This window comes from Notamacropus eugenii, chromosome 1, assembly GCF_028372415.1.
Source record: "Notamacropus eugenii isolate mMacEug1 chromosome 1, mMacEug1.pri_v2, whole genome shotgun sequence".
In the NCBI taxonomy this organism is placed as follows: domain Eukaryota; kingdom Metazoa; phylum Chordata; class Mammalia; order Diprotodontia; family Macropodidae; genus Notamacropus; species Notamacropus eugenii.
Genome location: NC_092872.1, coordinates 49,424,091 through 49,446,215, shown reverse-complemented (window position 1 = coordinate 49,446,215; position 22,125 = coordinate 49,424,091). Strand labels below are relative to the sequence as shown.

At 41.1% G+C, this 22,125-nt stretch overlaps 2 protein-coding genes across 10 annotated transcripts in view; both read right to left on the bottom strand.

Moving 5' to 3' along the window:
• Positions 1-15,692, bottom strand: part of UNKL (unk like zinc finger) — a 125,890-nt gene extending 110,198 nt beyond the window's left edge. For 4 of the 8 annotated variants that reach the window (XM_072600283.1, XM_072600293.1, XM_072600301.1 and 1 more), the window contains exons 1-2: positions 9,062-9,173; positions 7,727-7,936 (exon numbers count right to left, since the gene is read on the bottom strand). In XM_072600283.1, coding sequence (XP_072456384.1) covers positions 7,727-7,936; positions 9,062-9,144 — 293 coding nt within the window. In that variant the 5' untranslated portion in view covers positions 9,145-9,173. Of the gene's footprint in view, positions 1-7,726; positions 7,937-9,061; positions 9,174-14,506; positions 14,618-14,838 lie in introns of those variants that run through there. The other 4 variants (XM_072600314.1, XM_072600325.1, XM_072600334.1 and 1 more) reach the window with 3 other exon arrangements.
• Positions 15,693-16,981: 1,289 nt separating this feature from the next.
• On the bottom strand, positions 16,982-18,364 carry UQCC4 (ubiquinol-cytochrome c reductase complex assembly factor 4). Of its 2 annotated transcripts, none has more exons than XM_072600432.1 (2): positions 18,079-18,364; positions 16,982-17,938 (listed from the first exon to the last, which is right to left on the bottom strand). In XM_072600432.1, exons 1-2 carry the CDS (start codon positions 18,108-18,110, stop codon positions 17,572-17,574), a joined length of 399 nt encoding a protein of 132 aa, XP_072456533.1. In that variant the 5' UTR covers positions 18,111-18,364; the 3' UTR covers positions 16,982-17,571. The 2 variants fall into 2 exon arrangements, with proteins under 2 accessions (XP_072456533.1, XP_072456543.1); XM_072600442.1 differs by lacking the exon at positions 18,079-18,364 and having other exon boundaries at positions 16,982-17,337; positions 17,573-18,072.
• Positions 18,365-22,125: the final 3,761 nt, after the last annotated feature.

Genomic DNA, 22,125 nt, shown 5'->3' with positions numbered 1-22,125 from the left:
TTACTAAGTGTAGATTTATACACATTGAATCAATAATGGAAGAAAAGAAAATGAGAGCAAACCCACCAATTACTAAGTTCCTTAAATTATGCCGTATTTAAAATATAGTCTTGTCATCAAGATATTTTTATGAAATAAATTCATAGGCAAATGATATTTTCCAAAGGACCAAATTCACCTGACAAAGTTTATCATGGAAAAGAATGCTTAACATTAAGCAAAGCTATTTTTTTTTTAACAATCAGTACCAATTTACCCTTGAATGTTGTTAATAATATGTATCTTTGTAAAATATAAAAAATGACTAAACTCATTTCATTAGATCCACTCAGCCTGGTTTAATGGAAAGAATGATGGTCAGAACCCTATGTCAACCCATGGGAACCTGTTTCCTCACCTATAAAATGGAGGCAATAACACTTTCACTACCTCAAAGCTACCACTACCAAATCTGCTGTGAGAAAAATACTTTTTAAACCTTAAAAAGCATCATAGGAATGTGAACTATAACATTTCTGGCCTCATCTAATAACAACTGAAGCAAAAACATGGAATGACTGGATCAAGGACACAAGGAAATGGCAAAGCAAAGACTAAACACACGTTTCAATTAAACAGACCCCTACACTATATTCAAAGTCTTTTGAGCAAAACACCAGAGTAATAATCAATGGAATAACATATTTTTAAAACCAGCTTTCAAAGCAATGTTACCTTTTTTAGTTTTGCAAATGGCTACTTTATAAGTTTACCAAAATGTAACTGTCTCCACCAAAGCTCAAGCACCATGTCCTTGCTATAGACACCTTAACTTTTAAAACAATCCAATTTTCCAGAAACCACTAAAATATTTCAAATATGCATATTTTTAGAATTTACTTTATCAGATTTTCACTAAACAAAATTTTATTCTTTAACTAGAACATCTCTGACAAATAAGGGCTACTGTTCTTAACAATAAAAGTAAACATATAAATTCACTTTCATGTAGGTTCTGATCTAATGAGATCCCATCCAATGCAAACTCCATCCTTAACAAATCATTAATAAAGCAATTTGAAACCTTTCCATACAGAAACTTTCCCCCATTGTACTATTCTTTAAAATCACAGCACCTCAATTCTCTGGGTAGAAATGGAAGCTTCTTTTCTTCCAATATCCTCAAAGATTCAGTTTGAAAAGGAAATCTCATATTCTGAATTTCCATGTATTACCTCTACTCACAATTACTAATTTCTAATTATTTGTGTACCACTAATATGCATTTAGAAATACACCCACTTATTTTAGTACTAGAAAATGTCAAAATAAATGTAAAAATCCAATTACTTAAAACTGCAAAAATGCTATATACATACATGCTTGTCTGCCAATAATGAATGCTTTACTTATTAACTTCAAAACAGTTCAAGCAGTATCAAAATATAAAAAGGAAAGAAGTATTAAAGTAAAGAGAACTCAAAGTCTATATTACACTTCTTAGATGAAGAAATTCTTAAACATCAATATTTCTGAGCTGTAGCTGCAAGCTATTTTTGAGTTTAGATAACTTCCTCCTATCATCAAAACTGGTGGTTCAAAAGTCAACTGAGCACTACGTACACCATCTAGAACTCCTTTTCTACTTATTATTAACGTATTTCCCTTCCTCCTAAAACACTTTCTTTTCTGACATTTGTGGAAATCTGGTTTTCTCCAGAAGATACTGCATCCCTAGTCACCCGCTCCAGTTCTGGTTGCACCTTCTCTCTGATGCACTGACAAAGCAGCCTAGCGTAAATTAGCAAATTCCATGCTCCTCAGTGCCACTTCTAAATCATCCCTCTGCCACCACTCAACAACTTCTTTGAGAATGAAATGATCATAATTTAAGGGCAAGGAATGACCTTAGAAACTATCTAGTTCAACTCCTTTCATTTTACAGGTAAGAAACTGAAACTTAGTGAGGTTCAGCGACTTGTCTAAGTTATGCAAGCAGTGAGTGACAGAATTCGAAATGAATTCCTTTCACTCCAAAGCCATTACTCTTTCCACTGTATCACTATGCCTTTCCATCTGCCTATGTTACTCCATCCAGATCCTTACTACTAGGATCTGTCAACCTTGAGGTCACTTCCTTCTTTTGCAAAGAATTCAGTACTTGGCTCTTCTCCATATAAACCCTTGCTTTCAAATAATAGCCAGTTCATCAACCTCAATTTCCATGACCTGAGCTACCATAGCTTCAGATCTCACCATCACCCATAAGAGTGCCATTTTCATAAAGGCTGAAGTTCACTTCTCTAATAATTATCTGGTCTGCCATCTATTCACTCCTCCCAAACCCATTCTTCACTAGTCTCCAGTTTCTCCATCTCTCCCTATTCTCCCAGTCCAGTGCTTAATCTGGTCTCACTTCACCCTTTAATCTTGACCCTATTTATGATTAACCAATTCAGTAACAACACTGTTCTCCACCTTCCTCTTTCTTGCCTCCTGGTTTTCATTCAGATCTAGTCAAATCCTCAACCCCAGACCATTCCCTCCCATCCTCTTTCACGTCACTATGCAAACTGGGCCCATTATAACTTCAATTTATCTGATCTCAACTGGGCTCTCAAATGTTGCATAGCAATCCTTTCATTCTTTCCAGATCAGTTCTCTTTTGCTCCCTTCAGGTATTCTAGGGTACTCAAGAACTCAACTCATCCCCCTCATCTCTCAAATGTCCTTTACCAACTACAGTATTTTTATCAAAGCCATATATCATGATCTCCTTACTCCACACCTCAAAATCATTCAATGTCTTCATTTAAACTGTCCTCCTTTACCCTGATTTCTGACAGAGAAGTGGCCCTTCTTGTCAAGATCAAACCTTCACTTGTGCCCTCCATCTATCCCCTCCATACAGAAAGAATTATTATTATTCCCTCTCACACATCTTCAACCTCTAACTACTAGTTCCATCCCCATACCTACAATCAGACTCAGACCTCAGTGGCTCATTTTCCATTTCTCACCTCCTTAGCAATAATGTTTCCCCTGGCTCTGCCCTAGGACCTCTTATCCCTCCAATTTCATCCTCAGTGACCTCATTTGCTTCCTTAAATTCAAAAAGTTCTGTATGGATGACTATCAAATCAATGACCTAAAAACAATGACTCAGATGAGGAAAGTCCCTGTACCAATTCATGACAGTATCTTCTTTTCCACGAATAGTATCTGAGAGTTACCTAGTACACTGAGGTTAAATAACTTGCCCAGGGTTACATACCCAACATGAATCAGTGGCAAGACAAACCCACGTCTTAGAAATTACTCCCCTCCACTTACAATTTTGGAATAATTCCCCTTCTTACTATTCCTCATAAAAAGACACCCCAACTCCCAACTCCATGCCTTTTCATGGGCGGTACCCCATTGCCTGGAATGCTCTCCCTTCTTACCTCTGCTTCCAGTCACCTCCTCCATAAAGTTTTATATGAGCCATTAATTGTCACTGCTCTTTTTCTTCAAATTACCTTCTACTATATTTATCCATGTACATATTTTATGCCTTCAGTAAAATGTAAACTCTTTATAGGCAGGGATTATTTTCTCTCTCAAATTTGTCTTCTAACATTGCCTAGTTGTAAGTATGGGTAAATCACTAGGATTAAATGAGATAATATTTGTCAAGTGCTTAACACAGTGCCTGAAACATAGTAGGTGCTATATAAATGCTTGTTCTCTTTCCCCTGATTGGAAAACCCAAGGGAAAAAAATTGACCTATATTTCCAAGCCAAGGTCAGCAAAGAGAAATAGAGAGGTCTGTAGATACTGTTGACTCAGAGAAATTGGTCTGGCCAAGGATGCCATGGTGTGCAGGAATTAGGATCTAAGCTACTTCACCAGTGCAAGAAGAGGTCCCAAACATATATAGAGAACCCTGACTTTATGCAGGATGCAAGAACAGGTGTGAACTGGGCAGCTCTGTCATTCACTGCTCAGTTCTGGGTCACAAATCCAGGGCTGCCTGAAGTGGGGATCTGTACCCAACATGAACTTCCAAGGTTGAGGAGCTGTCACCAACCCTTGACTATGCACTAAGGAAAGGATAAGTTCAGAAGCAAACAACAGCTGTATGTCTCAGACTCCAAGAACAGAGTAAGATCTCAGTTCCAGCCTCCAGCCCATGCTGAAGTCCCCAGCGTAACAGCCAAGGAAAGAATCCTAGACCAAAGAAGAACCTACAATTCTGTTACTCTGAACCAGAAGAGCTTTCCAAATGGTTGATCAACACTTAGTCCAGTAGATGTCTACTAGAACTTTCAATCAGGGGCAAGCCAACAGAAGTATTATGCAGACCCACACCCAGGTCAGAAACTTACAGATCAGACTTTGCCCAGGATCAAATCACTCTGGAAGCACTAAAACCCTGCAGGTCCCTAGTTGGAGCTGTCCCTAAGAAGCTGGACTAACATAACACTCAATAAAACACCAAGAAACCAGTGATAGGACACAAGAAGACAAAAGCTCAGCTCAGACATTACCGCTTAGAAGCACTCATAGTCTAGCCCTAACATAAAAAAAAAAAATCCCACCATATAGAGTTATTATGATGACAAGGACACTCAAGACACAAACCCAAAAGAAGAAAACTGACTTCAACACATTTACAAGCAAAATCTCAAAGTAAAACACAGCTTGGGAACAAATTCAACTATAATTCCCAAAAGAGTTTGGACTTTAAAAATAAAAAAAGCTAAAAATTTTTTTTTTGAAAACCAAATGAGAGTACTAGAGGAAAAAACTAGGAAATTAGTGTTATGGAACAAAAATTTGGAAATATAATTAATGGCTTGGAACTAGGGACAAAAAACTTACTCAAGAGGGAAAAAACTAGCTGAGAACTAGAATTTACACCAAAATAGAAGCTAAAGTCTCCATAAGACAAGAGATGTTTCCATGAGTCTCCATGAGACAAGAAATATTCAGTCAAAAAACCAAAAAAAATTAGAAGAAAATGTAAGATAACTTTTTGCAAAAAGTGAGGTAGAAAATACATATCAAGGAAAAAATGTCAAGAATTTTTGGACTACCTGAAAACCTTGACTAAAAAAAGAAACCCACTATAATATTTCAAAAAAATCTTAAAATAAAGCTATTCAGATAACTTAGAACCAGAAGACACAATAGAAAGTAAAAGCATCTACTAATTACCTTCTAAAAGAAAACAGAAAATAAAAGCCCCCAGGAAAATTATAGTTAAAATCCAGAGGTTCCAAGTCAAAGAAAAAAATACTGCAAACAGCAAGAAAGAATTCAAGTACAAAAGAGCCACAGTCAGGATCACATGAAAACTCCACAGTGACCACTATAAAAGAGTAGAGAACTTGAAATATGATATTCCAGAGGAGAAAAGATATACAGGCTTACAACCAAGAATAACTTATCCAGCAAAACTGAGCATAATTCTAATGGAAAAAAAATAGACCTTCAAAGAGAGGACTTTTAAGTATTCCTAAAAGATCAGGGTTACATAGTAATTTTGAAGTGTAAACAGAGGAATCAAGAGAAACAACAACAAAAAATAAACATAATGGTAGGTGACTACCAATAAGGGACTAAATAAGAATAAACTTTGTATCCTAATATAAGGAAAAGATATTCATGTCCCCTGAAAATCCTATCATCATCAGAGGTCACAGAGAGCACCTGATTAGAGAGCCTAGGAATGGTTCTGTTCTATTCCGATGATCTTAAAAGCATGGGAAGGCTAAGGAAGAGGAATACATTGGTGGAGAGGATAGAAGAGACAGGAATAATATGGGAAATTACCTCACATAATTGAGGTGTGCAAACAGAAGTTCACACAAACAAGGTGAAGGGGAGCAGGAGACACAAACCTCAGTCTCATCTGAATTGGTCAAAGAAAGAAAACTGAGTAAAGAAAAAAATTTCACTCAAGAGGAAAAATAGGAAGGAAAAGGGAGAAGGAAAAGAGAAAATAAAAGGGAAAATAAGAGAAAAGATAAAGGGACAGAATTTAATCATAAGAAAAACAAAATAGAAGAGTGGATTTCAAAGAGGGGCTTAAAAGAATGGGGGAAAAAAGACAAGAACCTGTTATTAGACTACAAGTAAAAGAAAGAGGAGCAGAGAAACAGAAGCATATTACACCAAAACTAGAGCACGGATGTAGAGCTTACTCCTTGTCGCTCATCACTCTCTTCTTCTTCATAAAAAGAGAACAGGAACCAAAGAGAAGGAAAAGTATAAGAGAATAGAATGAAGTGAAAAACAAAATTAAAAATCATAACACTGAATGGGATGAATTTACCCATGAAAGAGAAAAAGAAAACGGATTAGAAAGCAAAATCCAACAACATGTTATTTACAAGAAACAAACTTGAAACAGAAAAATTCAGAGTTAAAATAAAGGGCTGAAGCAAAATAGATTATGCTTCACCTACCATTAAAAAAAAAGGAGGGATATTTTAACTATGATCTCTGACAAAGCAACAGTTTAAAAAATAAAAAGACGTAATTAAAAAAAATAAAAGGGAAACTACATTTTGCTGAAACATTCCATAGACAATGAATATCAGTACTAAACATAAGCACCAAATGGAACAGTATTAAATAGTTAAGGGAAAAGTTAAATGAGTTACAGGGAGAAATAGACAGGAAAACTATCATTGCAGAATACCTCCTTACCCCTCTCAGATGTAGATAAATTTAACCAAAAAATAAACAAAAAGGAACTGAAGGACCAGAATAGAATTTTAGAAAAATTAGATTATGACAGACCTCCAGATATTACTGAAAGGAAATAGAAAGGATTTCTCAGCTGTGCATGCCTCTTTTACAAAAGTTAACTACATATTCAGGCATAAAATCTCAAGAACAAATTCAGAAAAGCTGAAATATCAAATGCATCTTTTACAAATGATATTATTATTTTCAATAAAGGGTCACAGAAGAAATGATTAAAATTTTTTTTAAAATAGTAACACATAGGGTTTATCCTTACTACACTAACAACAGTAGCTCACGATTTTTTTTGGGTTATCAGTCCCCTTCCTTGCAGAAGCAAGGGAGTATAGTATATTTCCCCTTCACAGGTTGCACGTTTCAGAAAGCATACCAAGAGTACTTATTGTCAAAACAATACAGAAGAACTATGACTTGGTTAAATACAAGTTATTTTTTTTCATAAGATCATTTGTTTTCAATTCATTCTCTGAAAGTCAATGGCATTAATGGTCACTTCCACTCCAATTCAGTTATTTTTTGCAGTAAACTTTTTGTGGGTGAGCAGTTTTCAGTTTTGTTTTCTATTTTTAAAATTCATGTCAACTAGTACTTTACTACTCACAAAAGGATCACTTCATAACACTTTTGAAAAGATAGTTTTAATTTCATTACTACTGACAGGGAGAGGAAACAATTCTTTTAAATTGCAACATACGCCAACCTATTATCAACTGCATAAGCAATATGAGTAATAACAGAGTGACAAAGAAGGGAATTCTCGGTGTACTTTTAAAACCTTAAAAATGCAGAATCTTTTGTACACTAGGTAAATACTTTCTGGTATGTCATTCATTTTAGTTAAAATAAAATCTTTAAAGCTTCTTTCTTCACCTTCCAAGGTGATGACTAAGAACTGTCTTCGTCCAGGTAAGATGCAAACTATTATTAAAATCACTTTGATAATCACCATAACTTACTAAAAGTACAAAAAGAAAGTTATACACTTACTCATCACCATCCGGACAAATTCCTGTAGTCTCATCATATTTTGTACAATATACATCAGGACTATAATTAAAAGTTCCATCACGCCTTCGGATGGGTCTACGGCGACGCTGATTTAGGAAATGCCAATGAAAACAGGTAAATGGTCTGTGTTGTGTACACTTGTGCTGCAAAAACAGGGGGCACTGTTCTGTCCTAAATTCCTTTAGATACCTAAAAAGATAAATGGTATTACAAGTCGTTTCAGCTGGAGGGAAGTACTATACATTTGATGCAGTGTTTGCTCGGTAAGTTCTCTTTGTCAGTGTAAAAACTGTGTGTGTAACAATGTAACTTTATTAGGGCCAAACAACTTAATGTTAATTGGTTAATGGGTTGTTTTTTTTTAATGACCACCGCCAAACTTAGAAAGGGAATCTCTATGTAAAACAGACCTATGAGCCATCTATCTTCAATTACACAGCAATGGATGGAGGGGAAAAGGGACTCCCCAGCATAGGTCTGCATTCAATGAAGAGGGTTGGGGGGAAGCACACCCCCTCCCATCTATCCACACCCGAGTCTTTCAGAATGTACTTAATTCAGCCACCAAGTCAGCTCCTAAACTATCCCGAAGGCAGATTTAGCGAAATTTTGCGTAACACCAAGGTTGTTTCAGCACTTTTTAAATGAAGAAGGAAAGAGGGGGTGTGTGAGGGGTGTGGGTGAAGGCAAAGGTTGGCACTTTAGCCCTGGCATCTGGGGCTCCCGGAGGAAGGGGACAGGGAAATAGGATGGCACCCACGAAAAGGAAAGCGGGCAGGCAGGGTGGGAGGGAAGACCTCGGAGCCCCAGGGCGCGGGAAGGAGACGAGCTGGACCGCACGGGCCCAGGTGGGCAGGGGAAAGGCCGGGAGGCCGCGTAAGGGCCACTAAGCAGGAAGTTCAGCGTATCCGGCGGGGAGTGGGCGGCCCGGCTCGGCCCGGAGGCTCAGGCGTCCAGCGGGCTGAGAGGCCTGGGGGAGGGGCGGGCTGGGAGGCGGCTCCGCGGGCGGGGGGAGGGGCGGGCGGGGAGGACGGAGGCGGCGGCGGGTGCTCGGAGGCCGCGGGAGCGCTCCAGCCGCCCCGCCCCGCGCCGCGCCGCCGCCTCGGGCTCAGAGTCGTGCAGCCCCGCGCCCGCGAGGCCGAGACGCGAGGAGGACCGGGAGCTGGGGAGAGGAGGGTGGGGGAACGCGGGCGCGCGGGCCGAAGCGCTCAGCGGCGGGGGCGCGCGAGGCCGCTTCCCGCCTGCCGTGGTGGAGGCGGCTGCGGCTACGACGGCGACAACCCCGGGCGGTAGGGGGCGGCACGGGACACTGACCTGTAATGAGTCGGTTTCTCCGTCTGGGGGGGGGATCCGCTCAGCGCCGCCGCCGCCGCCGCCGCTTTCGAAACCGACGGCATTTTCAGTCAAAACAATGCAGCGCGCATGCGCTGGTCGGACCCGCCCCCGCCCCCTCCGGATCTCCCCCCACCTCCCCTACCCCCACAGCCTTCGCCAAGCCCACCGGGCCCCCCACCCCCTCCCGCCCACCCACGCGCCCGCCTGCCCGCTCGGAGACTGGACCCCGCCCCCGTCCTGGAAGGCTCGCCGGCCCCCTCCCGCGCAGGAGGCCACGCCCCCTCTTGGAACGGCCACACCCAGCGGCCACACCCACTACCTTGAGGCCCCCCACGTCGCCCAGCCCAACTGCCCGCAGAGACCACGCCCCCGCCGTGAATGACACCGCCCAAAGGCCCGGGGCCGGGAGGCTGAGATCGGAGGCCACGCCCCCCTGGGCGGCCCAAATCTGGACCTGCGCCCGGGGGCCGAAACCCCCACCTGAGTGAGCATCTCTGCCGGTGCCAGGCTGCCCGCCCCGCGCTGGTGTCCGGCCGCCGTACGCGAGGGACCCCCAGCTCCCGGCTGTCAACCCCGCCCCCACCAGAGCGCGTGAGAACGCCAGCAAGCGAAGCAGACGGACCCATCAGTGAGAAAGAAGCCTAAGGCTCGGCTTAGTAACTCACAGACACGCAGTAACCACAGCCCTATCACACACAATTGGTGCTCTGCCTTCCCCCGAAAACTCGTTGACCCATCCTCTCAAGTCAGTGGGTGAACATTTATTAAATACTTACTGAAGATGACGAGAAAGCAAAAGCACGGAGAAGAAGCACCAACTGTGTATAAGCGTTGTCTTTCACATGAAAACTGTCCCATCCCACTCACAAGCCTACAAGTACCCCTTTCCCATCAGAGTGCTTTATAGTAGGGAAGGGAATTGACAAATATATAGAGACTTTAGCCCACTACTGGGCTAAGCCTTTTTAAAAATATGATCCCATTTGATCCTCAACAACCCTTGGAGTTATTGCTACTATTTTAGTTAAGGAAACTGAGGTTAAGTGATTTACCCAAAGTCAAACAGCTAGCTAGATGTATCCATTGCAACATTCGCTGTCATTTAGATACCTTGTAGCCTCTCCTAACACTTTGTACCTCTTTGATTCAACATTGAAAAGGCATTTATTAATTGTCACATGCAAGACACTAAACCTGGTGGTAGGGTCACAAAAACAGATAAAAAAAGAGTCCCTGCCCTCAGCAAGTATGCATACTCTTGTAACGGATGCAAGAGATAAGCAGATAAGAAACTGACATTTAAAAAAAAGAATTCTAAAACTAGCTGGAACAAGAAAGGCCTTCTAGAAGGTATTGCTGGAGCGGAGGCTTGAAAGAAGATGAGAATTCTAAGTCAATTCAAGAAGGAAGTGTTTTCCAGGCAAGGAAGAAGGGGTATGACTTGGGAGAACAGCAAAAGGGCCAATTTAGCTGAAGCAGAGAGCATCTGAAATGGAGTAACACGACACAAGTCTGGGAAGGTAGGCTGAAGCCATCCTGGGAAAAGTTTTAGATGCCAAGCTGAGTTTGTATTTTACCATAAAAGACAACAAGAAGTCACTGAAAATTCTGGGGCAGGGAAAGCACATTGGTGAAATCTATATATTACAGAAATAATTTTGGCAGCTACCTAGAGTAAGGGTTGGAGAAGAGAGAGACTGTTAAGACTGAGAGACATTTAAGAGACTGTTCTACTCATCAAAGTGACAAGGGCCCAAATGAGTGTAATGGCCATGAATTTGAAGAGGACAGATAGGACACATCTTATAGAGGTAGAAGTAGCAATATATATCAACTGATTAGCTACAAAACCAAGAGAAGAATCAAGCATACTTCAGAGATGTCAACCTGGGATGGTAAGAATGGAAGCACCCCCAAGAGTGGTGTGAGGGAGGAGATATTAGAGGAATGTAGGAAATGGGTTCAGTTTTAAACATGGTAATTTTAAGATCAAGAAAAGACATCCAGATGGAGATGCTCAGCAAGAAATAGGTCATGTGGGACTAGAGTTGAGAAAAGATTTAGGCTGGATATATAGTGGAAATCATTTGAATAAATCTAAGAATTGATCCCAAGGGTGCTGATGAGATCACCAAGATAAAGAATAGAGAAAGGGAAGAGGTCTAAGTCTATGACTTCTGGCACAGCCATGGTTAGGAGGCAGGAGGCACATACTGATCCAGCATCCACCAGAAAGGCAGCATGGACTAGTGGATAAATGCACTGGAGTCAGAAGACCTGAATTCAAATCCTCTTCAGCCTATATTTCTACAATCAAGTAAAAGAGACTAGGAAGGGAGCAATCAGAGAAGTAAAACCAGGGAAGAGCAGTGTTGTGAAAGAAGAGAGAGAAGAGCCTATCAGGAAGAGGAACTAGCCAACAATGTCAGAAACAGGAAGTCAAGAGGGATGACAACTGAGAAAAAACCAATAGACTTAGCAATTAAAAAATCATTAGTGCAAGGGCTGGTGGTACAACCTGTAATCCCAGCTACCACAGAAGCCAAGACTGGTGGATCTCTTGAGCTCAGGAGTGGATTAAATCCATCAGTTGTCTACATTAAGTTTGGCATTAATACGGTAAGTCTACTTGGAGCCAGGAGCCATGTGGTTGTTTAAGGACAGATGAACCCATCAGAGCTGAAAACAGCAGTCCCTGCATTTTCAGCCTGGTTCAGGGAGACTGAAATAAAGTACTAGAGTTTGGGGATAAAGAAAAGGAGTTTTGAGTCCATTAGAAAGAACTCACAGTGGATAGCCTTTACTCAGTAAAGTAGGAAGAAAAGTCTTCTCAGCTCTGGAGGGTCGGTTGGAGGCAGAGGTGTCATGAGTCTTGAAGAGAAAAGCCATAGGGGGAATGCTAGACACAGTTCCATTTCTCACAGTGATCCTCCAATCAATCCCTCTCGGTACAGGGTGCACCCAGCCAATCCTCATTTTAGTTACCTTGAGATCAGGAGCTGAAGCTGAAAGAGATCCTATTTAGCCAATGCTCAACCAGTTTTGGAAGTTGCAGAGTAGTTCTTATCCTCTACTTGAGAAACTTCAAGGGCTCCCTATTGCTTACAAAAGACATATCTCAAACTGCTTATCTCAGCATTCAAGGCTCTCAATAGGCTAGCCTCAATCTACCCTTTCAGTTTTACCTCCCATTCTTTGACTACATAGGATTGTCTCCCAGTGGTATTGATAGTCACACTTTCTAATTTCATGAGCTAGTATGGAGTAAAGGAAAAAGTCCTCGTTCCGGAATCAGAGGAATTGAATTAAAATCCGACCTCAAATGCTTACTACCTGTGTGACCTTGGGTGAATTATTTAAATTCTCTGGGCTTTAGTTTCCTCCAGTATAAAACTAGGAGGGAGGGGAATGACTTCTGAGGGCCCTTCCTGTTCTGAATCTATGGTAGTAGAAGAAATGATAGCCTTTGAGTCAAAAAGATACGGGTCCCAACTCTGCCTCTGACACGTCAGACCAGAGGGAGTTACTTAATTACTTTTGTTAACTCTCATTTTCCTCATCTGTAAAATGGTAATAAGGATGTTTGTATTATGTACTTTACAAGGCTTTTTAAATGCCAGTGCACCAACCCCTCCAAAACAGTGCCCCACCCATGGCCTCTCTAACATTCATCCAAAGCCTGTCCCTATTCACACACACAGTCAATGATATTCCCTTCATACATGCCTGCAGTTCCCGTCCTACTCACTCACACATCAGATACAGGGTCCAGACATTTCATGCACATAAACAAAGTACTCATGAGCCCCTCACACACTGACCACAAGCTATTCTCGCTCACAGACACACAGAACTCCTGATTCCTTCACATAATACCTGGCCATACAGACATAGAACTCCTGTCCCATCACAAACACAATGCCCCACTCCCGATCCCCATAGACAGGTATGGGGGTTTCTAAGAACCATCCAGGTAGGAGTTCTTTTGTGAGATGAAACTTTGCAAGAAGTTGGGGAGCAGTCAGGGCTAGTTTTGCAGGCAAGTGTGCTCGCACATAGTGAGTTTCTTGCTTTGCACTTGTATGTCTAGCACATAATATAGTACCTGGTACATGCAGTAGGTGCTTAATAATTACATGTTGATTGATTGGTCTCACTAGAGTGAGATTGTAATAAACTCAGTTGCCAGCGGACTTGTTTTGATGTGACCAGCAGAAGGATGTTCAAAAACCTACGTTTCCAAACTATTTTCTTCCAATGTTTCCCGAGGAAATTTCTGTGAATTCCCAACCTTCCTTCCCCTAGTCCTGTTTCCTTCCTGTGCTCTGGGAAGCTATCATGGTCAGTAGAAGGATAAGAACTGATCAAAGTGGTTTCTTTATAGTATTGCTGTTTGGAAACAGCCTTCAAAAATAGTCTAAGTCCTATGAATGAAATGGGAGGTTTCCCTAATGAGTGTTCAAGTACCATAGTAGCTGAGACTTTCCTATTTTAGTCATTGTTCAGCACATTCCTGGTCATACACTAGAGCCAGGTGCTCTGCCCACAAGTGGGAAATAGCTAGGAATGGTGAGTGGGTTGGGGGAGTAGTTGAAGAGTTTACAAGCTATCAACTTCTATTGAACAGCGGGATCCTGCAACCTTTGGAAAAGCTTATGCATGGTCAACTGGCCTGTCATAGCCATTTGATCCAAAGATAGCAATAGCTGGTGTCCAAGGCACAAAATTACATTCCCTAGCTGACCAGTTATTTCATTAAAAGTCTGCTTCTTCATAGGGGGAATGATCCAGGTGTCAATATCAGAGGTAGGATATTTAAACCCAGTTCTCCAGTTGTGCTGTAATTATACTTTCTCAAATAAAACAATCTGTAGCCTGTTCATAAACAAGTGGTCCATCCTCTCATATCACCATAATGACCCATCATCTCCAAAACCTGAATACCCACCTTCTCCTCTCTCACACAGTGCCACAGTCCTTTTCACATAAAGTGCTCCATTTTTAACTACACACAGAAACCTTACCTTCTCTCACAAATATAAAAAGGTGTGTTCATGGAATTCATGGTCCTATAATGCCTAGAGATGAAAATTTCACTTTAGAAAATATTCTTGCATTCCATTTACTAAAAGGCTGAGAGTCCACATCATGACAGCATTCCCCAACAAGCATCCTGACTGGAGGATAGATAGTTCGAGGAAGTTTTTAAAGGTATCCATCTCATGGAAGTGGCAAAAGTAAAGTGCCAGTACAGACTCACAGCAGAGAGATAGATAAGAAATGGCAGCTAAATATTTGAAAATATGCCTAAAAAGACACTAAACTGTACATACTCTTTGATCCAGCAATACTACTATCAGACATCATCTCAAAGACAAAAAGAATTCATATGCCTGTGGAATCCTAGTTACATGGGCTCCTTACCTGAATAGTGCTGCTATGGAGACCAGGAACTCAAGCAGATATTGTCCCAGGTCTCACTACTTGGTGACATTTGTTGGAATCTGGATTTCTGGGATTTTGATTTAGAGGCGTCTAGGAGTGAGAGGCCAGAAACTGGAATGAGCAGCCATTACTGTTACCCACCATTCAAGAGGCAGCAAGAATCATCTCTGCCTTTTCTTCTATCAGACAAGCTTTGGTCAGTTAATGGAAATCAAAATCTCCGTGCCCATCTCCTCCCCAGCCCACCATGGTGCATGGCATGAGGAGATTGTACACTGAGCAGATCAAACTTTGCATTTCCCCTCACTCACCTCTTAAAGAGGTATTAGTTCAAAATTATAATAGTCATTAAATTGGTGTGGTGATTTCTTCTCCCTTTGCAGGATCGCTGAAACAAGAAGTCGATTTAGCCTTGGCAGGTGACAGATTAGCCACTGGTCTCTTATAGTCCAAATGAACTGTTCTCCCTCCACTGCTTACTGTCTCTTTATTGCTATCATTTTATTTCCCCCACTTTGCATGAAAAAAATTTAGAGGGCTCCTAATTCCTTGTCTGATGCATGCTGGCACAGGTAGAGATTTAGGCAGAGGTATGGATTGAGAGACAGGTGATACATGTCCCTACTTCAGCAACTCTGAAAGAACAGGAAAGACTCGGACTCCATTTGGAATTCTCAAAACAATGGAGGCACACTGAAATCTTACCCCAAAGTAAGCACAAGTTTCCATAAACAGGAAAATCTAAAAGCAGAGAGAATAATTACATGTGCTTGCATGTATATGCATAGGTATATACACATACACACATTCATGTGTGTGCATATGCACATATACATACAACATATACATCAATAATCTAGTTCTACATATTTAATCAAAAGTAAACAGCAAGTCTCATCAAAAACAATGCTATTCTCATTCATCTTGGTGGGAAGCTTGGGGGAGTTGTTTCCTTTGGTCATTTGCAATGCCAAATGGGTGGTATCTGCTCAGCACTGTGATCCTAAGACAGATCAAGTTTAAACACTGCAGGTAAAGGAATGATCCTATCAGAGATAAGGAATCCTGAGTCCTAGATCTAGACCCTATACTTAGTACTTAACTTGAGGTAAAATCAGACAACTCTGCTTTCTCTAGTTACCAAAATGAATTAACAGTGCCCTTTTCATTACCAGGCTAGTGTATAGATATGTACACAGATGAGATCTGAAGTATTTTGAGCTCTTCAAAAATTAGCACTATAGAAAGTCAAGGTAAAATTACAATCATAAAGGGTGGTGAAACTTATTGCTCCTTTATTTTTTTCTTATACTGACAGCTTTACTAGATATAAATAATTTGCCTTTGGGTGATATCTTTATGTACTAGAAGTAGCTGGTAGTGTAGTGGATAGAGTGCTGAATTCAGTTAGGAAGCTCTGAGTTCAAATCCTGCCATAGATATTTGCCAGCTATGTGACCCTCAGCAAGTCATTTAACCTAGCTGCCTTAATTTACTCAACTGTAATATGGGGATAATAGCCCCTACTTTCCATGGTTGTAATGAGAATAAAATGATATGTTTGTGACACACACTTTGCAAACCTTAAAGAATTATATAAATACTAGCTATAATTTTTTTGCACTAGATGCACACTGAGGGAAAAATAAAGTTTTAAGTACATTAAACTTAAATGTTACTTTTGGACACTAATTTAATTTTTAAATTCACAATCAAATCAATCTACTTTGTTTTTCTCCGGTAAGAAACAACTTGGAATAAACTGATTCAGAGGAATCCCATAGCTCAATAGATAGAGGACTAGGCCTGTGGTCAGAAAGACTTCCAGCCTCATAGACTTACTAGCTGTGACCCCGGGCAAGCCTCTTAACCATTGTTTTCTTAAGTTTCTTCAACTGTAAAAAAAAATGAGATAAGAGCACCTATCAGCCAGCCACTAATAGGCACTATATAAATGTGCATTTGTTCCCTTTCCCTCATTCAAATGCTAAGCTCTAAAATGGAAATAATACCCATAGTTCCTATTTCCAAAGAGTTACTTTGCTAATCAAATATGGGTCAAGAACCTATTGCACTTTGCAAACTTGCACTGTCAGATATTTAGAGTAATCACCTAACCACAGGCCTATAAACTTGCTCTCTTAGGTATGCTTTAGAGTACAAGGCCAGAGATTCCTTCCAAATCTCAAATTCTATGACCCTTTGTATCTTATAGGACACAGTGCCTGGCACATAGTAGGAACTTAATATGTACCTGCATATGATCCATCACTGCTACACCAAAATTAATACAGGATCAGTAGCAAACTTAAAGGTTAATGGAAATTCTATTGTACAATTAATGAATTTTATAATTAAAAACCAATTTAAATCTCTTCCCTAACAAGACATGGGAAACTCATCAGCATGTTTGGCATGAACTTCTTTTAAAGGGGTGCACATAAAGATACCATCCAAAGGCAAATTATTTACTTTATTTCAATCCTACAGAAGTAACATTTATTCTCACATTGTTTTATAAAAACAAAATGGATGGCATTTTCATGCAAATGATATCCAACTGGCAATTCTGCACTGTGCTTTGTACCCCAACACATTTAAAAGCACCAGTTGTTAATTACTAGAATGTTTAATACCAACATTTCTAAAGGGCCTGAGAAGCCCTTTCAAAAGTTTCATTAGGAAGCTTGGGTGAGCCAAAGGGCAGTTTCTTTCTTCTGTTGATGGTCTACTGCTGTCACTGAGTCTGCCCTCTAAGAACACTGCTATCTTTCTGGACACATCCAGCATGTCCCACTAGGCTGAAATTCAAGGATTAAGACTAGGCAAGACACCTGATAACCTGAAAAGAAAAATATAGATGTTACAAATCCTAGGGTGAATCAAAGTCAGAGCTGAGAGAAATCCAATGCTCCATTTGCTCCAACCCCTTCATTTTACAAAGGAGAAAACCGAGGCCTAAATGAGGAAGCGGTTTGACAAAAATGACACAGGAATTCGGTGGCAGAGGTAGACCTTTCTCCAAGTGTCTGGAACGGCCTTCATCAAGTCCTAGCTCCCAGGCCAGCCTGGCTTCCAGGGAGCTCGGAATGGACATCTCCTTCGGCCGACTCCCCTTCCAAGCCTTCAGCCAGCCATCGATCGACCTCGGTCTCCTCCCTTAAAAAGCACCAGGCGATGAGCGCTATAAGGGAGACGCTCAAGGGTACGACCTTCCACCAGGGCCGATGGCGGTCGCTGCCCAGGGAGTGCTCCACGGTCCAACGGCGCGGGTTCGCCTTGCTGGAGGAAAACTGAATGGGTCGATCTAGCTCGTCCTCCTCTTCCGCGGTCCCGTTCTTGGCCCTGGCTCCGACCGGAGGAAGTAAGCCTCTCGAGGCCCAAGGCACGAGGCTCAGCGTCCGGCGACTCCTGAGAAAGAGACTAGTGAGCCGTCCCGGTGCCACCCGCATCCTTCCCTTCCCTTCCCTAACCGTGGTCCAAGGACTCGGCTCCCGTGGAGCGAATGCAGCTGGCAGAGCCTCCTCCCCGCCCCCTTAGCGAGGACTCACCCCGCCGCTCGACAGCACAAGGAACCGCTCATTCCGGTTGACCCTGCTCACACACAGCGCGGCGCCCTCCGTGACGTCACTTCCGGCGCAGACGCTTCGTCACATCCCTTTCTTTTTTAGCTACGTTCTTTGGAGCTTCGTCACATCCCTTTCTTTTTTAGCTACGTTCTTTGGAGCTTCGTCACATCCCTTTCTTTTTTACTTACGTTCTTTATCTCCCCGCCTTCAACACACCTCCGGAAGTAAAGACCAGGAACTTGAAAGGGCTCGCGTTCAGCGGAAATAGCTCTAGTACGCGGCGCGGAAACGCCCTGGCGTGGAGGGGACGCTAGCCCTAGGCATGATGGGAAATGGAGTTTTGTTTTTCCTTTCCTCTCCTTGCTATGAGTTAGATAGAAGAAGCCCGAGCATGGCTGGGGAAAGAAGACGCGTCCAACCTTGGGTGTACTCGGAGGCCCGAAAGGTGGCTCTCCCAGTATCCCAGGAGAAGCCACACCATCGTTAGCACCATCATTACAGATCTCATTCCGTTGTATTACAGTTTATATAAGGTTCTCTTGATGCCAGCGACCTAATCCCTAGTTTACAGATGGGGAAACTGAGGCTCTGAGAAGACGAGGACAGACTTCAGGGCCGCGGCACCGGCGTATAAGAAGGACTGCCGACAGGGAGAACGTGGGGGTCGCGGGGCTTTAAGAGGTGGCTGTAGGGAGGTCAAGAGGAATTTTTTTTTTTAATTTAAAAAATTTTATTTTTTATTATGAACTTCATTATCTTCAAACAAGCATTAAAATACAGATAGCAAACAGAGTGGAGGGGGGAGGGGGGAAGACTATATGAAACACAGACTCATTGAGAAACAGCTTGGTTGCTTCTAAACGAAGGTGGATTGAGCCTAGAAAACTTGAGCCCGAGTCCTACCTGGTATACTTATTACTTATGTAATAAGTAATGTAAGTCATTTAACCCCTCTTAGCCTCAGGCTCCCAATCTGTAAAATGGGATCGTTATGGCATCCATCTCATAGGGTGCACTTCTCAGACCTTTAAAGTACGCTGCAAAGGTTCTGTCATGCAAAATTTTTTAAAGTGTATTAGATTTTGATCCTCTTAACAACCTTGGAAGGTAATAGTTATTATCTTCCTTTTACAGGAAACTGAGACATAGAGTATTTAGGTGACTTTCCCAGCGTCACAGAGCTAAATTAATGTCTGAGAGGATTTGAGTTCAAATACAAATTAGTCACTCTATCCACTGTGCCACCTAACTAAACTGCCTCTGTATTGAATTTAACAAGGAACTAATAGAATTGCCTTGCTGATTTGTGTCTCCCTCTAACTTACTTTTATTTTTCTCATATGTGCTTTAATGGTTTATTTCATGCCATTTTCTTCCCCTTCCTTCCTTTCCCTATCATTTCCCACTAACTCTCCATTGTAACAATAAGGAAGCCAAATAGATTTTCAGATATATGCCACACACTGCGCTTTTCCTGTATGAGCTCTCTACCAGAAGCACTGGAGGCATACTTCATCGGTGTTGGTAATGGCTTTCATCAGAGCTGTGGAAGTCACTGAGAGTTGTTTTTCCCTCAGCATCACTGTCATCATCATGTATGTTGTTCTCCTGATTTTGCTTAATTTGGTCTGTATCAGTTCATACAAGTTTTTCATTGGTAGAATATCATTAAGATTCAAAGTGGGAAAGTACAGGCCTTGGGGAATATCGAGTGATCTAGTATGTGCAAATAAATAATATCAAATGAGACTGGAACAGTCGTTTGAAGACGCACTACCGATATAAAGCGAACTGCTTGCTGTCACCATAATTGTATATCTCCTTGACTTTGTTCACACTTTTCCTGTGCTTAGAGTGTCTTTCTCCCTGACCCCTTAGGTCTCATATCCAATTTGTTGACATTCTCTCCATCTTTCGAGGTATAGCTTGATTGCTAACCCTTCTCAAATAGATTTCTCGAAGTATTATCCCCCCAGTTAGAAATGATTTCTCCCTTATTTGGGAGAATTGGTTTGCCAGACAAGAAAGCGAGGAGAGAAGGTTTGACAAGAAACTGTTTCTTCTGTTATTACTCAGAAAGCAACAAAGAGAAATACCAAAGAAAAGAAAAACAGCTACAAAAAAATCACACCCAAGAAAATAAAAATCAACCAGAATTGAAAATGAGTGAAACAAAGTGACAAAGTAATAAAAAAAAGATACTACAAAGGAATGGAAACACTTAAAGTTCTAAATACAACTCTACTGGAAAGAGAAACAAAGAAAAAAGCATTAAAGAAACATTTTAAAAATACACAGAAGACAGACAAAAGTTACAGAAGGGAACATGGCAGTGTGGATGCTACTCTGTTAAGTGTAATATACTTTTAAAAGCTGTACGTAAGAGTCAGAATTTCATAGGCAATTGTCTTTTTCTGACTTCTTTACATACAAGGATGTTCAAGTTTGTTGATATTTGTCAAGTTCAGAATTTTATAAAAGACAACAAAAAGAAAAATAAAGTATCTTGAGAAAAATCTTAAATGAATAACACTTAAATAAATGTGCAAGGAATGGCCTGGTAAGAAAAATCACAAGGCCAAATAAAGGAATACCTAAAAGCTATTTTTAAATTAGGGGATAAATTTAAGCTGGTAGTAAAAGATACTTTTAAAGGGTAAGAGGAAATAATTTCTGAATGTCCAACTTACGGGGAAATGAATCAGCTAACAACATACTTGACTATAGTGAGAAGAAAAATGACAATTACAGATAATGGCAGCAGGGGGTGGGTGGGTGGGGACTTTAAAAAGCACTTTTAATTACCCACAGAATTAGAAAATAGATTCAAGTGACAGGTCTGGAGGAAAGGCCAAGATGCAGCAACCTCTATGTATGAGGGCAGCAACTTTGGATTTATTGCAGAAATGAGGACAGAGGACTCACTGCTTGTGTCCTTTCCCTAACTGCTTCTCCCCCCCACCCCCCCATTTTGATACCACACCAGGGATTATTAAAGCTTCAAGATGATTTGCACTGAAAGCAGAACATGATTGGAGTTGAAAGAAACAATACTGAGGGAAATTCCTATAAGATTGGAGTTCTATCGAGTTAATCATTCTGTCTCTCTCTGTCTCTGTCTCTGTCTCTGTGTCTTTGTCTTGCTCTCACTCTCCAACACACACACACACACACACACACACACACACACACACACACACACACACACACACACACACACACACACACAAACTTTCTTAACCAGAAAAGAAATCAATCAATCAAGGGTTTAAACCTGTGGGAAGGGGAGTCCTTAAACAATTTTAAAAGAGAAAAAGCTATTAGATAAATGGAGTAATGCTGAATTAGAAGTTTATTTAGTTGAGAGAACAGGCCCTGTGTGGCTTATATAAAACCAGCAAATTAGGGTCCATTTAGGCATTCAAGTAACTGTGGCACAGAGGAGAGTTCTACGCAAGCCCCTGATAGGGAATTACTGTACTTACAGAAATTAGAAAGGAGGACTAGAGCTTTTGTCTTTTCCTTCTACCCCATCTTGACCAGAGGACATTGTGAATGTTGGAGGATTGGAGGTCTTCTACTTCTCATCAGAATCTTAGCATCCCCGGGGAAAACAGCGACTTGAAACACGCTGTGCTTCAAGAGCTAAAGACAAACTAGGAAAGGTGGCATTAAGACTCTACAAAGAACCCAGGAGAAACTAAACCATTCCAAAAGGGAACATCTACAAAAATAACTTTAAAGAGATATGAATTATTCTCTTTCCTACATGTGCTCTAAACTTAAGTGGATGGGAAAGTGTGTCCCCAACTTTTAGGTTTAAAGTCTTACAATTAAATCTGATTGACATGCTGATATTAACTGATTATCAATGGGAAGAAATACACTGGTAAGGATTATGAAAAAGCATTAGTAAGGCAATCTTCAGGGGACAAGTAGTAGCAATGCTTTAGGCACCCATCTTTTATAGTGTACTTATTACTAGCCTTAGAAAATCATACTGGACAGTACAAGAAAGTACACTGCCTG

What these genes read in the sequence shown, in the direction of transcription:
- UQCC4 (XM_072600442.1), bottom strand. Translation starts at nt 17,979, where the DNA reads ATGCGGGTGGCACCGGGACGGCTCACTAGTCTCTTTCTCAGGAGTCGC. An exon ending in GGCCTGGGAGCTAGGACTTG is followed by an intron (nt 17,338 to 17,572) that starts ATGAAGGCCGTT and finishes GTCTTAATCCTT; the next exon opens with GAATTTCAGCCTAGTGGGAC.